This window comes from Somniosus microcephalus, unplaced genomic scaffold, assembly GCF_052327205.1.
Source record: "Somniosus microcephalus isolate GS21.2 unplaced genomic scaffold, FLI_Smic_1.0 unresolved_chr4, whole genome shotgun sequence".
Classification (NCBI taxonomy): Eukaryota; Metazoa; Chordata; class Chondrichthyes; order Squaliformes; family Somniosidae; genus Somniosus; species Somniosus microcephalus.
In genome coordinates, this window is record NW_028225182.1 from 42901156 (window position 1) to 42917780 (window position 16625).

At 49.3% G+C, this 16625-nt stretch overlaps 1 protein-coding gene across 1 annotated transcript in view; it reads left to right on the forward strand.

Moving 5' to 3' along the window:
* The window catches only part of LOC147090641 (polyunsaturated fatty acid 5-lipoxygenase-like), an 81698-nt gene extending 67846 nt beyond the window's left edge, over positions 1-13852 (forward strand). Inside the window, exons 11-14 of the mRNA XM_085977404.1 lie at positions 1711-1832; positions 3215-3315; positions 6883-7053; positions 12826-13852. Coding sequence (XP_085833530.1) covers positions 1711-1832; positions 3215-3315; positions 6883-7053; positions 12826-13002 — 571 coding nt within the window. The 3' untranslated portion in view covers positions 13003-13852. The remainder of the gene's footprint in view (positions 1-1710; positions 1833-3214; positions 3316-6882; positions 7054-12825) is intronic.
* The last annotated feature ends 2773 nt before the right edge of the window (positions 13853-16625 follow it).

A 16625-nucleotide genomic window follows, 5' to 3' on the forward strand; every position in this document is an offset into this window, starting at 1 on the left:
AGAGATTTAGGGATCCGTGTACATAAACCACTAAAGGCTAGTAGACAGGTACAAAAAATAATTTAAAAGGCTAATGGAATGTAGGCCTTCATCTCGAGGGGGCTGGAATACAAAGGGGTGGAAGTTATGTTCCAGTTGTATAAAGCTCTGGTTAGAGCTCATCTGGAGTAACTGTTCTGGGCACCGCACCTCGGGAAGGGTGTATTGGCCTTGGAGGGGGGGCAGCGTAGAATGATGCCGGGACTAAAAGGGTTAAATTATAAGAACAGGTTGCAGAGACTGGGCTTGTATTCCCTCGAGTGTAGAAGATTAAGGGGTGATCTAACTGAGGTGTTTAAGATGATTAAAGGATTTGATCGGGTAGAGAGAGAGAAACTATTTCCTCTGGTGGGGGGAGTCCAGAACAATTGGGGCGTAACCTTAAAATTAGAGCCAGGCCGCTCAGGGGTGATGTCAGGAAGCACTTCTTCACACAAGGGACAGCGGAAATCTGGAACTCTCGCCCCCAAAAAGCTGTTGATGCTGAGGGTCAGTTGAAAATTTCAAAACTGAGATAGATTTTTGTTAGGCAAGGGTATTAAGGGTTACCGAACCAAGGCAGGTAAATGGAGTCAAGATACAGATCAGCCGTGATCCAATTGAATGGTGGAACACAGCCAAGGGGCTGAATGGCCTCCACCTGTTCCTATGTTCCTATTCCTATGATGGAATACTCTCCACTTGCCTGGATAGATGCAGCTGCAACAACACTCAAGAAGGTCAACAACATCCGGGACAAAGCAGTCCACGTGATTGGCACCTTGTCCACTCATCACAAATGTCCATAAAAAGATAGAAAGACTTGCATTTATGTAGTGCCATTCACGACCACCGGATGTCTCAATGCGCTTTACAGCCAATGAAGTACTGTTTGAAGTGTAGTCACTGTTGTAATGTAGGAAACGCAGCAGCCAATTTGTGCACAGCAAGCTCCCACAAACAGCAATGTGATAATGAGCAGATCATCTGTTTTAGTGATTTTGATTGAGGGATAAATATTGGCCAGGACACCAGGGATAACTTCCCTGTTCCTCTTCGAAATAGTGCCATAGGGTCTTTTACGTCCACCTGAGAGAACAGAGGAGGCCTCGGTTTAACGGCTCATCTGAAAGACAGCACATCTCTTTCAGTACTGCACTGGTGTGTCAGCCTAGATATTTGTGCTCAAGTCTCTGGAGTGGGACTCGAGCCCACAGCCTTGTCATTCAGAGGCGAGGGTGCTACCCACCGAGCCACGGCTGACACAGGTCCATCCCTCCACTATCTATAAGATGCACTGCAGCATCTCCCAAACCCGCGACCTCCACCACCTAGAAGGACAAGGGCAGCAGGTGCATAGCGACACAATCACTTCCAGCTTCCCCTCCAAGTCACACACCACCCCGACTTGGGACATATATCGGCCGTTCCTTCACCGTTGGTGGGTCAAAATCCTGGAACTCCCGACTTAACAGCATTGTGGGAGCACCTTCACCACATGGTCTACTGTGGCTCGAGCAGGCAGTTCATCACCACCTCCTCAGGGAAACTAGGGATTGTAAATCAATGCCAGCCTTGCCATTAATGCCCACATCCCTAGAATGAATTTGAAAAAGCTGAAGACTGTACATAGCGTGTAAAGTGTTTTTGCACTCGCGACTAATCCTTTACACGTCTGAATGTGACCTTCAGGTTTGTCACCAAGATTGTGTCGTTCTACTATGAGAATGACCAGCAGGTAAAGGATGATCCTGAGCTTCAGGCCTGGATTAAGGACCTCACTGAAGTTGGATTTCAAGATCTTAAAAACTCGGGTAAGTGAATGTAAACTGGTGCCTGAGCGGAAACTGCTGCCAATGGAGCCCTTACCTTTCAAAGAGTCTCAGGACCAGGATTCTCTCTCTGATATCATAGAATCATCGAATCGTACAGCATAGGAGGCCTTTCGGCCCATCGTGCCTGTGCCGGCTCTTTGCAAAAAACAATAAGTCCCAAGCCCCGGCTTTCTCCCTATAACCCTGCAAATTAGTCCTCTTCAAATACACATTTGGTTGTCTTAGAGAAGACATACTTGCTCTCGAGTCAGCACAAAGAAGGTTCACTCGGTTAATCCCGGGGATGAGGGGATGGACATATGAGGAGAGGTTGAGTAGATTGGGACTCTACTCATTGGAGTTCAGAAGAATGAGAGGCGATCTTATTGAAACATATAAGATTGTGAAGGGGTTGGGTTGGGTGGATGCGGGGAGGATGTTCCCGATGATGGGTGAAACTAGAACTAGGGGGCGTAGTCTTAGAATAAGGGGCTGCTCTTTCAAAACTGAGATGAGGAAGAACTACTTCACTCAGAGGGTGGTAGGTCCATGGAATATGCTGCCCCAAAAAGCTGTAGAAGCTACATCATTACATAAATTTAAAACAGAAATAGACAGTTTCCTAGAAGTAAAGGGAATTAAGGGTTACGGGGAGCGGGCAGGAATTTGGACGAGTCTAGGTTCGGATCGGTCATGGCCCTGTGGGTAGCGGAGCGGGCCCAGGGGCCGTGTAGCCTGATCCTGCTCCTATTTCGTGCGTCTAATTCTGTTAGATTCAGGAGATGGTTCTGTGATAGTAGATTGGCGGTTAGGATCAGATCAGCCATGATCTTATTGAATGGCGGAGCAGGCTCGAGGGGCCGATTGGCCTACTCCTGCTCCTATTTCTTATGTTCTTATCCAATTTTGAAAGTTCCTATGGACTCTGATTCCACCAGCCTTTGCGGCAGTGTGTTCCAGATCTTAACAATCCTCTGTGTGAAGAAAGTTCTCCTCATTTCCCCATAGGTTTTAAGCAATGATGGATGTTCCTCCCCTGGGTGAGAGAGTTCAATGGGACAGTAGAGGCACTAAGGGAATCAAGGGATACGGGGATCGGAAGGGGAAGTGGAGCTGAGGTCAAAGATCAGCCATTGAATGGCAGAACAGGCTCGATGGGCCGAATGGCCGACTCCTGCTCCTATTTCTTATGTTCTTATGGATATTGAGGGAGGTTTGACTTGTTTTTGTCCTCATAAAGATTGAGGGACAATCGTGAACACCCCCTCACTCAGCACTCCCAGTGCAAGTGCTGCCCAGGTAGGTGCAGAATGAACCTCCCTCGATTTGGTCTCCAAGGCAACCAGTCAATTTTGTTTTTCAAACTGTGTTGATATTTTTAGGAATTCCGACATCATTCAGTACCAGGATTGAACTCTGCAAGTTCCTCACCATGGTGATCTTCACCTGCAGTGCCCAGCACACGGCCGTGAATAATGGACAGGTAACCCTTCCACATTGCTCAGACTCTCTGTGCAGTTTTGTTGTTGGTTTATTTAACTTTACCTGCCCTTTTCTCCCCTTCTCTCCTCGAGGGGTGAGTTACAATTCTACTGACGCTGGCACTCTTTGGCACCTCACTCAAGTGACCATTCTTGCTGAGTGAGGCCTAGAGATTGAGTGTTGGTGGGCTGTTGAACTGCAGAATCATCGCAATTGAGCTCCAACCTGTTGTCGCCAAACATTCACACATGCAGACAAAGAGAGGGAGTGACAGAGAGAGATGGAGACAGAGAGGGGCAGAGAGGGGGACACACAGACAGACACACAGACAGATAGACCAGCCTCGCACAAAAGAGTGGTCATTAGGCCAAGATAATGGTGGATGAGGGGAACTGCTGGTTTCTGTGCGTGTTGAAGACAACAACAACAATAACAACAACAACTTTCCCTTAACACAGCAAAACGTCCCAAGGCGCTTCCACAGGACCACTGACAGGCAAAATTTGACATTGCGCCACATAAGGAGATATTAGGACAGATTACCAAAAGCTTGGTCAAAGAGGTTGGTTTAAAGGAGCCTCTTAGAGCAGAGAGAGGTAGAGAGGTAGAGACGTAGAGAGGTGGAGAGGTTTAGGGAGCGAATTCCAGAGCTTAGGGCCTCGGCAGGTGAAGGCACAGCCGCCAATGGTGGAGCGATTAAAATCGGGGATGCGCAAGAGGCCAGCACTGGAGGAGCACAGAGATCTCGGAGGGTTGTAGGGCGGGAGGAGGTTACAGAGATAGGGATGGGGTGGGGCCATGGTGGGATTTGAAAACAAGGATGAGAATTTTAAAATCAAGGTTTTACCGGAGAGGCAGCCAATGTAGGTCAGCGAGCACAGGGGTGATGGGTGAACGGGACTTGGTGCGAGTTAGGATATGGGCAGCGCAGCTGAAGTTTATGAAGGGTGGAAGAGGAGGTATTGAGATATTGGACGGGATAAAAATTGATAAAGTGGAGGTACCAGAAAGGCCGGCTGTACTTCACATAGATAAGTCACCAGGACTGGATGGGATGCATCCTAGGATGGTGCGGGAAGTAAAGGTAGAAATTGCGGAGGTACTGGCCATAATCTTCCAATCCTTCTTGGATACGGGGGTGGTGCCAGAGGACTGGAGAATTGCAAATGAGTACACCTTTATTCAAAAAAGGGTGTAAGGATAAACCCAACAACTATAGGCCAGTCATCTTAACCTCGGCAGTGGGGAAGCTTTTAGAAACGATAATCCGGGACAAAATTAACAGTCACTTGGACAAGTATGGATTAATTAATGGAAGCCAGCACAGATTTGTTAAAGGCAAATCGTGTTTAACTAATTTGATTGAATTTTTTGATGAGGTATCAGAGAGGGTTGATGAGGGCAATGTGGTTGATGTGGTGTACATGGACTTCCAAAAGGCGTTTGATAGTTTCACATAATAGACTTGCCAGCAAAGTTGAAGCCCATGGATATGAAATTGGCGAGGAAATTGACTAAGTGACAGGAAACAGTGTGTAGTGGTGAACGGTTGTTTTTCGGACAGAGGTACACAGTGGTGTTCCCCAGGGGTCGGTACTGGGGCCGCTGCTTTTCTTGGTATATATTAATGATTTGGACTTGGGTGTACAGGGCACTATTTCAAAATTTGCAGATGACTCAAAACTTTGAAGTATAGTGAACAGTGAGGAGGATAGTGACAGACTTCAAGAAGACATAGACTGGCTGGTGAGATGGGCGGACAGGTGGCAGATGAAGTTTAACGCAGAAAAGTGAGAAATGATACATTTTGGTAAGAAGAACGAGGAGAGGCAATATAAACTGAAGGGTACAATTCTAAAGGGGGTGCAGGTACAGAGAGACCTGGGGGTATATGTGCAGAAATCGTTGAAGGCGGCAGGGCAGGTTGAGAAAGTGGTTAAAAAAGCATACGGGATCCTGGGCTTCATAAATCGAGGGATAGAGTACAAAAGCAAGGAAGTTATGATGATCCTTTATAAAACACTGGTTCAGCCACAACCGGAGTACGGTGTCCAATCCTGGGCACTGCACTTTAGGAAGGAAGTGAAGGCCTTAGAGAGGGTGCAGAAAAGATTTACAAGAATGGTTCCAGGGATGAGGGACTTCAGTTACGTGGGTAGACTAGAGAAGCTGGGGTTGCTCTCCTTGGAGCAGAGAATATTGAGCGGAGATTTGATAGAGGTGTTCAAAATCACGAGGGGTCTAGACAGATTAGATAGAGAGAAACTGTTTCCATTGGTGGATGGGTCGAGAACCAGAGGACACAGATTTAAGGAGATTGGCAGAAGATCCAAAGGCGACAGGAGGAAATACTTTTTTACGCAGCGAGTGGTTAGGATTTGGAATTCACTGCCTGAGAGGGTGGTGGAGGCAGATTCAATCACGGCTTTCAAAAGGGTATTGGATAAGTACCTGAAGGAAAACAATGTGCAGGGCTACGGAGAAAGGGCGCGGGAGTGGGACTGGCTGAAGTGCTCTTGCAGAGAGCCGGCACGGACTCGACGGGCCGAATGGCCTCCTACTGTGCTGTAACCATTCGATGATGCTATGATTCTATGGAAGATGAGAGGCTGGCTAGAGGGGGAAAGGTTTTCCAAGGGGATGGGAATAACAGTAAAGAAGATTTTGTGTCTCTAGCATTATCAGTACAAATACAAATGTCTTTCCTCATGTCACCTCTGGTTCTTTTGCCAATCACCTTAAATCTGTGACCTCTGGTGATCGGCCCTTCAGCAGATGTACCAGGTTTTAAGCAAGCACAGAGGCAGGGAAAGAGGGTGAACATAAGAATATAAGAATTAGGAGCAGGAGTCGGCCATACGGCCCCTCGAGCCTGCTCTGCCATTCAAAAAGATCATGGCTGATCATCGACCTCAACTCCACTTTCCCGCCCGATCCCCATATCCCTCGATTCCCCTAGAGTCCAAAAATCTATCTATCTCAGCCTTGAATATACTCAACGACTGAGCATTCACAGCCCTCTGGGGCACAGAATTCCAAAGATTCACAATCCTCTGAGAGAAGAAATTCCTCCTCATCTCAGTCCTAAATGGACGACCCCTTATCTTGAGACTATGCCCCCTAGTTCTAGACACTCCAGCCAGGGGAAACAACCTCTCAGCATCTACCCTGTCAATCCCCCTCATAATCTTATGTGCTTCAATGAGGAAGGTTGCGGCGGGGGGGGGGGGGAAAGAACAAAAGGGAAAGTCTGAGATCGGGTTGAAGGCGGAAGTGATTAAATGACAAACGGGATGATGGTTCAAGTCAAAAGTGGGTGGTAATGGGACAAGTAAAGAAACAAAAGATGTACACAGGCACGCAAGTGTGAACGCAAAGTACTTTTCTCCTGGGTTGCTAGCGGCGGTGCCCACCCATTCTGAAGACTCCTGGACAATTCGAGAAGTTTGGCAGCGCCAGCTGTGAAGCACTTTGCGATGGCCTGAGATTGTGAAAGATGGGTTGTAAACAAAGAATATTTCTGTCTTTCCAACTTACTGAATTTGATTTTCCTTCCGTCACTCAACAGTACGACTGGGGTGCCTGGGTGCCTAACTCGCCCTGCTCGATAAGGAAACCTCCTCCCACCACCAAGGGGACAGTGACTATGGAGCACATCATGGAATCCCTGCCGGAGATCACCCAGTCCTGCATCCAGATGGCAATCACCTGGACCCTTAGTCGCCCATCGCCTGGAAAGGTAAGGAATAGACAAGTCAACTCAACAACAACAACCTGCATTTATACAGCGCCTTTAACATAGTGAAACATCCCAAGGTGCCTCACAGGAGCGTTATCAAACAAAATTGGACACCGAGCCACACGAGGAGATATCAGGACAGATGACAAACAGCTTGGTCAGAGAGGTAGGTTTTGAGGAACGTCTTAAAGGAGGAGAGAGAGGTAGAGAGGCGGAGAGGTTTAGGGAGGGAATTCCAGAGCTTTGGACCTAGGCAACAGAAGGCACGGCCACCAATGGTGGAGCGATTAAAATCAGGGATGCTCAAGAGGGCAGAATTGGAGGAGCGCAGAGATCTCGGAGTGTTGTAGGGCGGGAGGAGGTGACAGAGATAGGGAGGGGGGCGAGACCATGGAAAACAAGGATGAGAATTTTAAAACTGAGGCGTTGCCGGATCGGGAGCCAATGTAGGTCCGTGACCACATGGGGTGATGGGCGAACGGGACCTGGTGCCAGTTAGGATGCAGGCAGCAGAGTTTGGGATGAGCTGAAGTTTATGGAGGGTGGGAGATGGTAGGCCGGCCAGGAGAGTGTTGGAAGAGTCAAGTCTAGAGATAACAAAGGCGTGGCTGTGAGGTCTTACCCACTTCTGAAGGAAGGGAGGGCGTCCTATCAGGAATCCTGCTCAAAGTAGACTCTGAAATGCATTTACAATATGATATTTCTTCCTGTCCATTGCTGTTATGTTTTCAACAGTCTGTGTCCTGGGGCAGTGGTACTGACTTTGTTTCTGATCCAGCCCAGCCTGGTGAGACTAAAGTCTCCTCCCAGTGGGCTGTAGGGGTCCTACTTGAATTTTGATTCTCCACTCCTTGTATATCAATCGACAAATAAACATCTGAAAATGGGTTGGACAGTGTCAATTCAGTCCATGTGAATCTGGACCAACAACCCCTAATTCAACACTAATTACCCATCAGGAAAGATTCAACAGGCTGGGTCTCTTTCCCTTGAAAAAGAGAAGGCTGAGGGGTGACCTGATAGAGGTCTTTGAGATTATGAGGGGGTTTTGTTAGGGTAGACGTAGAGAAGATGTTTCTACTTGTGGGGGATACCAGAACTAGGGGCATCAATGTAAGATAGTCACTAATAAATCCAATCGGGAATTCAGGAGAAACTTCTTCACCCAGAGAGTGGTGAGAATGTGGAACTCGCTACCACAGGGAGTGGTTGAAGCGAATGGTATAAATGTATTTAAGGGGAAGCTGGATAAACACATGAGGGAGAAAGGAATAGAAGGATATGCTGATGGGGTTAGATGAAGAGAGGTGGGAGGAGGCTCATGTGGTATGACACTGGGTTGGACCTGTTGGGCTGAATGGCCTGTTTCTGTGCTGTACATACTTTGTAATAATTGGCATTAAAATCGCAGCTTCAGGGAGACCACAGGGCAGCTGGTGTGGGAAATGGAAAAATGTCACAGGAGGGGGTGCTCTGCTGACGCAGAGGGACCAGAATTTTTTTTTCCAACTTTGTTAATGACAGAAGGAAGGTCAAAGAACATGTGGCCAATCTTTATCCCTTAATCAACATCACCAAAACAGATGATCTGGTCGTTGTCACGTTGCTGATTGTGGGAGCTTGCTGTGCGCAAATTGGCTGCCGCATTTCTGACATTACAACAGCGACCACACTTCAAAAATTACTTCATTGGTTGTAAAGCATTTTGGGACATCCTGAGGTGGTGAAAGGCGCTATATAAATGCAAGTTCTTTCCTTTAATGGATAAACTGGGTGAGGCTTTTACAGATCAGGATGTGTCCGTTATATTGAATGGATTCTTCATGTCAGTTTTCACAAAGGAGGACCGCAGAGAATTCCAGTCATAGCATATGGGGCAAAGCGATCCATAAAATATGTAGGAGTTAGTAACAGGAACTGGACAGATTGAATATCCACACGGCTCCTGGACCAGACGGACACATCGCAGAAACCTCAAGGAAATTATATATTTTTTATTTATTCATTCACGGGATATGGGTGTTTTTGGCAAGGCCAGCGTTTATTGCCCTTTGAGAAGGTGGCGGTGAGCCGCCTTCTTGAACCACTGCAGTCCGTGGGGTGAAGGTACTCCCACAGAGCTGTTAGGGAGGGAGTTCCAGGATTTTTACCCAGCGACGATGAAGGAACAGCGATATAGTCAGGATGCTGTGTGACGTGGAGGGGAACTTGGAGGTGGTGGTGTTCCCATGAGCCTGCTGCCCTTGTCCTTCTAGGTGGTAGAGGTTGCAGGTTTAAGAGGTGCTGTCGAAGAAGTTCACTAGTTGATTCCTGGGATGAGAGGGTTGTCCTATGAGGAGAGATTGTGTAGAATGGGCCTATACTCTCTGGAGTTTAGAAGAATGAGAGGTGATCTCATTGAAACATGTAAGATTCTGAGAGAGCTTGACAGGGTAGATGCTGAGAGGTTGTTTCCCCCTGGCTGGAGAGTCTAGAACTACGGGGTATAGTCTCAGGATTAGGGGGGCGGCCATTTACTACTGAGATGAGAAATTTCTTCATTCAGAGGGTTGTGAATCTTTGGAATTCTCTGCCCCCGAGGACTGTGGACGCTCAGTCATTGAGTATATTCAAGGCTGAGATCCATAGATTTTTGGACACTAAGTGAATCAAGGGATATAAGAACATAAGACATCAGCAATAGGAGCAGGAATAGGCCATTCGGCCCCTCGAGCCTGCCCCGCCATTCAATAAGATCATAACCCTTGACTCCCCTGTAGCTCAAGTATCTGTCTATCTCCGCCTTGAATATATTCACTGACTCCGCCTCCACAGCTCTCTGGGGTAGAGAATTCCAAAGATTCACCACCCTCTGAGAAGAATTTCGTCCTCATCTCTGTTTTAAATGGGCGACCCCTTATCCTGAAACTATGCCCCCTGGTTCTAGAATCCCCCACGAGGGGAAACATCCTCTCAGCATCTACCCTGTCAATCCCCCTCAGAATCTTATGTTTCAATAAGATCCCCTCTCATTCTTCTAAACTCCAATGAGTATAGGCCCAACCTGCTCAACCTTTCTTCATAAGACAACCCCTTCATCACAGGAATCAACCTCGTGAACCTTCTCTGAACTGCCTCCAATGCAAGTATATCTCTCCTTAAATAAGGAGACCAAAACTGTACGCAGTACTCCAGGTGTGGTCTCACCAGCGCCCTGTACAGTTGTAGCAAGACTTCCCTACTTTTATACTCCATCCCCCAGCAATAAAGGCCAACATTCCACTTCCCTTCCTAATTACTTGCTGTAACTGCATGCTAACTTTTTGTGTTTGATGTACTAGGACCCCCAGATCCCTCTGTACCGCAGCATTATGTAATCTCTCTCCATTTAAATAATAATTTGCTTTTTTAATTTTCCTACCAAAGTAGATAACCTCACATTTTCCCACATTATACCCCATCTGCCAAATTTTTGCCCACTCACTTAACCTCTCTACATTCCTTTGCAAACTCTTTGGAGGCGATTTTGCCAATGGGGGCGTGTTGGAGGCGGGACTGCTGCTTGTCAGGTTTTAGCCCCGCCTCCATCAACTTGTGGCCAACCCACGCTATTTTCCCTTGATTGACCTTGTTAAGCCCGCCCAGCGGGTTTAGCAGGCCAATTAAAGGGAAGCCGGTTACAGAGAAATCTTTGACAGATGAATTGTCATCGTTTGACAGCTCTGTGAAACTCTCAAACACTGACATTCTACGTTGTTTGGTGAGTCCTTGTATTCAAGACCTCATCAAACCTCTTTGTGAGCAGAAATTAGATGGTTGTTGCATCGGAGAATACAGCAGCCATCTGTCATCTCTGCCGGTGAGATGCGGGGAGTCTCCGGTTCCCCAACAGTTGATGCCTGCAAGGTAAGGAAACTTTTCCTATCACTTTCCACTCACCTCACATACTTACCTCTCCACATTTGCACCCATCACTTACCTTCACAGCGCACTTTTGCACCCCTCGACCCCCGCAGACCCACTGCTCGCCTCGGTGACCCTGGCGGGGTTTCCCGACATCGGGAAGCCCGCACCTCTGCTGCAAAAATGGGGATAATCCTCTTAACTGCCTGGTAACTACCTGTTAACAAGCAGTTAAGTGGCTGTCATCCCCTTCCCGCCTCCAGGAGACGGGACCCAGCACGGGTGCGGGTTAGGGGTGTGATGGGTACCTGCCCCCAGGTTCTGCCATTTTCCCGGTAGTCCCACCTCCCCAGGGCTGGCAAAATCATTCCTTTTGTGTCATCCTCACAACTTGCTTTCCCATCTATCTTTGCATCATCAGCAAATTTGGCTACAGTACACATGACCCTTCATCCAAGTCATTAATATAGATTTTAAATAGTTGAGGCCCCAGCACTGATTCTTGTGGCACCCCACTAGTTACAGTTTGCCAACCGGAAAATGACCCATTTATCTCAACTCTTTGTTTTCTGTTAGTTAGCCAATCCTCTATCCACGCTAATATATTCCCCCCAACCCCGTGAGCTCTTATCTTGTGCAGTAACCTTTTATGTGGCACCTTATCGAATGCCTTCTGCAACTCCAAACACACTACATCTACTGGTTCCCCTTTATCCACCCTGCCCATTACATCCTCAAAGAACTCTAGTAAATTTGTCAAACACGATTTCCCTTTCATAAAACCATGTTGACTCTGCTTGATTGTATTATGATTTTCTAAATGTCCTGCTATTACTTCCTTAATAATGGATTCCAGCATTTTCCCAATGACAGATGTTAGGCTAACTGGTCTATAGTTTCCTGCTTTCTGTCTCCCTCCTTTCTTGAATAAGGGTGTTACATTTGCAGTTTTCCAATCTGCTGGGACCTCTCCAGAATCTAGGGAATTTTGGAAGATTACAACCAATGCATCCACCATCTCTGCAGCCACTTCTTTTAAGACCCTAGGGTGTAGGCCATCAGGTCCAGGGGACTTGTCAGCCTACAGTCCCATTAGTTTGCCTAGTACTTTTTCTTTTGTGATGGTCATTGTTTTAAGTTCCTCCTCCCCTATAGCCCCTTGATTATCAATTATTATTGGGATGCTTTAAGTGTCTTCTACCGTGAAGACTGATAAAAAATATTTGTTCAAAGTCTCTGCTATTTCCCGGTTTCCCATTATTAATTCCCCAGTCCCATTCTCTAAGGAACTTTAGCTAATTTCTGGGGAAGGATAGGGCGGGAAAGTGGAGATGAGGTTGAAGATCAGCCATAATCTTATTGAATGGCGGAGCAGGCTCGAGGGGCCATATGGCCAACTCTTGCTCCTACTTCTTATGTTCCTTGGCGTGTTGCTGCAGTGCATCTTGTAGACGGTACACAATGCAGCCACGTTGTGCCGGTGGTGAAGTTCCCCAGTTGGTATTTTTCACAGCTCCATAAATACTGGAGCAGTTCCTGAGGACTGGAGGAAGGCAAATGTAGTGCCAATGGTGGAAAAAAGAGTAAGGCATGAGGTTGGTAATTACAGACCAGTTAGAGTAACATCCATATGTAGGGAAATTGAAGCAATCGGTCATGTGTCAATGTCGGGACCCTTTTAAAGAAATTCAGGTGCAGTGTGTTCAGTGGTCAGACTGTGGGGATGAACATTACCTTGGTCCGCTGGATGTAAGGACCCTGTGTGAAATGAGTTTGTCGGCCTCGCCCCAGTTCCTAGTGAGTGTGGTCCCCGCAGTATGAAGCTGCCCCAATTTCTAGCTGACCGTGCCCGTCCCCGACTGAATACAAATCATTTATTTTTTCATGCAGAGAGAACTCGGTGATTATGAGGAGTATTTCACCGAAGGGGCGGTGAAGGATGTCATCAGGGGGTTTCAGGAAGAGCTGAAGACAATCGATCGCGCAATCCAGGAGCGCAACGAGGGCCTGGACCTGAAATACGATTACCTGCGTCCCGTGAACATCGAGAACAGCATCACCATCTAATGGGCAGAGCGGCCAGGCTCGGGGAAGGTAGTGCGGGTGCCTCCCAGATCCCTGATAAGTTACCCGGGAGCTTTCAACCCTGTAAAGCAATGTTAGGATTATTGTGATGTTATGGCGAAGCCACTAAGGGACTCCAATCAATTGTATATGTGGTAAACCACTTTTATCGTTCACTATCGTTACACTATAGTTATCACTGTTATATTGTTATCACTGTTCTCACTGTTGTATCACTATACGAGGTCGCCTCTTGTCACACTGTTATACCTGGGCTGACCATCACTGACTCCGCCCATGGCTCCACCTACCTGCCCAGGTATAAAGGTAGTCGACTGGCTGGTATTCCTCCTTGTTGGATCCGATCGCCCATGAGGGTGGGCTCTGTTATTTAGTCAATAAAAACCTATAGTTACTTTCCTAACTCGTCGCTTTTCATTGGACGAATTGATAGGTATATCAATTTTATTGACTAAATTTTAAGATGTCTCATCCAGACGCCCCGCCACAACAGCCACAGCAGCCTTCAGACGCCGAGCCGCAACAATCACAACAGCCGGCTTGGCTGCGAGCCCTCAGACCACCGTACCTGGATCTAAATCCACGGGCAGCGAACGCAGCCCTCGACTTCGATCACTGGCTGGGCTGCTTTGAAGCCTACCTGGAAGAGTCCAACGTGCCTCAGAGATCCAAGCTAAAAGTTCTGAACGCCCAACTGAGCCCTAAAGTATTCGCGCTCATCCGGGACCTTAAAACATACGAGGACGCCATCAACCGGCTGAAAAGACAGTACCAAACCCCGGTAAACCCCATGTATACCAGGCACCTCCTAAGGTCCCGCCCGCAACTGCCAGGGGAGCCGGTGGAGGAATTTTTACGGGTGCTACAAGCACTCGGCAGAGACTGTAACTTTAAAGCAGTAACGGCGGCAGAAAATACGGAAGACAACGTCCGCGATGCCTTCGTGAAAGGCCTACGGTCCGACTACTCACGGCAGTGATTACTGGAAGCAAAGGACCTCGACCTGGACAAAGCTGCAGCCCTCGCTCTCTCCCTGGAGGTGGCCCATCGGGACCAGGAGGCGTTCTCCAGGTACTGTTCGCGACCCTGGGACTCGGGCCCGACCCCTACCGCAATACCCTTCACCACGCCGCCCCCGGGACCTACCTCAGCGTCGGCGTCCCGGACCCGATCGGGACCGCCACCCCCGGTACCGGCTCCGACATCGGACCCCCGCGGCTGCTTTTTCTGCGGCCAGGAGAAACACCCGAGGTCGCGCTGCCCAGCTAGGAACTCCACCTGCTCAACCTGCAGGAAGAAAGGCCACCTTGCTAAGGCCTGCAGAAGTGGATCTTCAGAGGCCAGCAGTGCCGCATGCGAACTGTGGGGGCGGCCATCTTCCTTCAAGGCAACAGAGGCCAGCATCTCCACACGTGAGTCATGGGGGCGGCCATCTTTGATCAAGGCAACCGACCCCAATAGTGCCTCATGTGAGTTATGGGGGCAGCCATTTTGTCCAACCTCGTGGGAGACGCCATTTTACCCACCACGCTCGACTGCCACCGTGCCTCCAGACCCGACGACCGCCTCACCCGCAGACGACAACGACTCGCTCAGCTACACACTAGCCTCCGTCACTCTGGATCAAACCCGCCCGCACCACCTGTCCAAGTCGATGATGGACATCAAAGTAAACGGCCACACCACGACCTGCCTGTTCGACAGCGGAAGCACGGAGAGCTTCATCCACCCAGACACGGTGAGCCACTACTCCCTCCCCGTCCTGCCAACGCGCAACCGAATCTCGATGGCATCAAGGTCCCACGCCACGGACATCAGTGGCTACTGTGTTGTGACCCTGTCGGTTAAGGGTACGGAGTATAAAAACTTTAAACTCCTCGTCCTCCCCCAGCTCTGCGCTGCCATCCTACTAGGGCTGGACTTCCAATCCCACCTCCAAAGTGTCACCCTAGCATACGGTGGACCCCTCCCCCCACTCACAGTCGACAACCAGCGGATGTTAAACCGCCCACCGTGTAACACCTGCAGCCTATCCACCCTCAAGGTCCCGCCACCTTCCCTGTTCGCTAACCTAACCCCCGACTGCAAACCCGTCGCTACCAAGAGCAGGCGGTACAGCGCCGGGGACAGGGCCTTCATTAGCTATGAGGTGCGGCGCCTCTTGAAAGAGGGCATCATCGAGGGGAGCAGCAGCCCCTGGCATGCCCAGGTCGTGGTCGTTAAGACCGGCGATAAAAATCGCTTGGTCATCGACTACAGCCAGACCATAAACAGGTACACCCAGCTGGACGCATACCCCCTTCCCCGCATATCTGACATGGTCAATCAGATTGCACAATACCGCGTATTCTCGACCATCGACCTTAAGTCGGCCTACCACCAACTCCCTATCAGCCCGGAGGACCGCCAGTATACCGCCTTCGAGGCGAACGGGCGCCTCTACCACTTCCTTAGGGTCCCCTTCGGTGTCACCAACGGGGTGTCGGTCTTCCAAAGGGAGATGGACCGGATGGTCGACCAGAACGGACTGCAGGCCACGTTCCCTTATCTAGATAACGTCACCATCTGCGGCCGCGACCGGCAGGACCATGATGTGAATCTGGAGAAATTCCTCCGTACGGCCCAACGGCTGAACCTCACCTACAATAAGGAGAAATGCGTGTTTAACACCTCGCGCCTTGCTATCCTCGGCTGTGTAGTAGAGAACGGAGTCATCGGCCCCGACCCCGAAAGAATGCGCCCCCTCATGGAGCTACCCCTCCCCCACTGTCCTAAGGCACTTAAGAGAACCCTGGGACTCTTCGCCTACTATGCCCAATGGGTGCCCAATTATGCGGACAAAGCCAGACCCCTCATGAAGTCCACATCCTTCCCCCTCACGGAGGAGGCGTGCGCGGCCTTCTCCCTCATTAAGGGAGACATAGCCAAGGCCACAATGCACGCAGTGGATGAGTCCATCCCCTTCCAAGTGGAGAGCGATGCATCCGACTTCGCCCTAGCCGCTACCCTTAACCAGGAGGGGAGGCCGGTGGCCTTCTTCTCAAGGACCCTACAGGGCCCTGAGATCCGACACTCGTCGGTCGAGAAGGAAGCCCAGGCGATCGTGGAGGCAGTACGACGCTGGAGGCATTACCTGGCAGGCAAACGATTTACCCTCCTCACCGACCAGCGTTCGGTCGCTTTCATGTTTAATAACAAGCTGAGGGGCAAAATCAAGAATGACAAGATCTTGAGGTGGAGAATCGAGCTATCCACCTACGATTATGAGATCTTGTACCGGCCAGGTAAGCTGAACGAACCCCCTGATGCTATTTCACGAATTACATGCGCCAGCGCGCATATTGATAGACTTCAGACCCTCCACAACGACCTCTGCCACCCCGGGGTCACCAGACTTTACCATTTCATTAAGGCCCGCAACCTGACCTACTCCATCGAGGAGGTCAGGACCATGACCAGGAACTGCCAGACCTGTGCCGAGTGCAAACCGCACTTCTATCAGCCGGACAAAGCAAGCCTGATCAAGGCCACCCGCCCCTTCGAGCGCCTGAGCATCGACTTTAAGGGGCCCCTACCGTCATCCGACCGTAATGTGTACTTCCTCA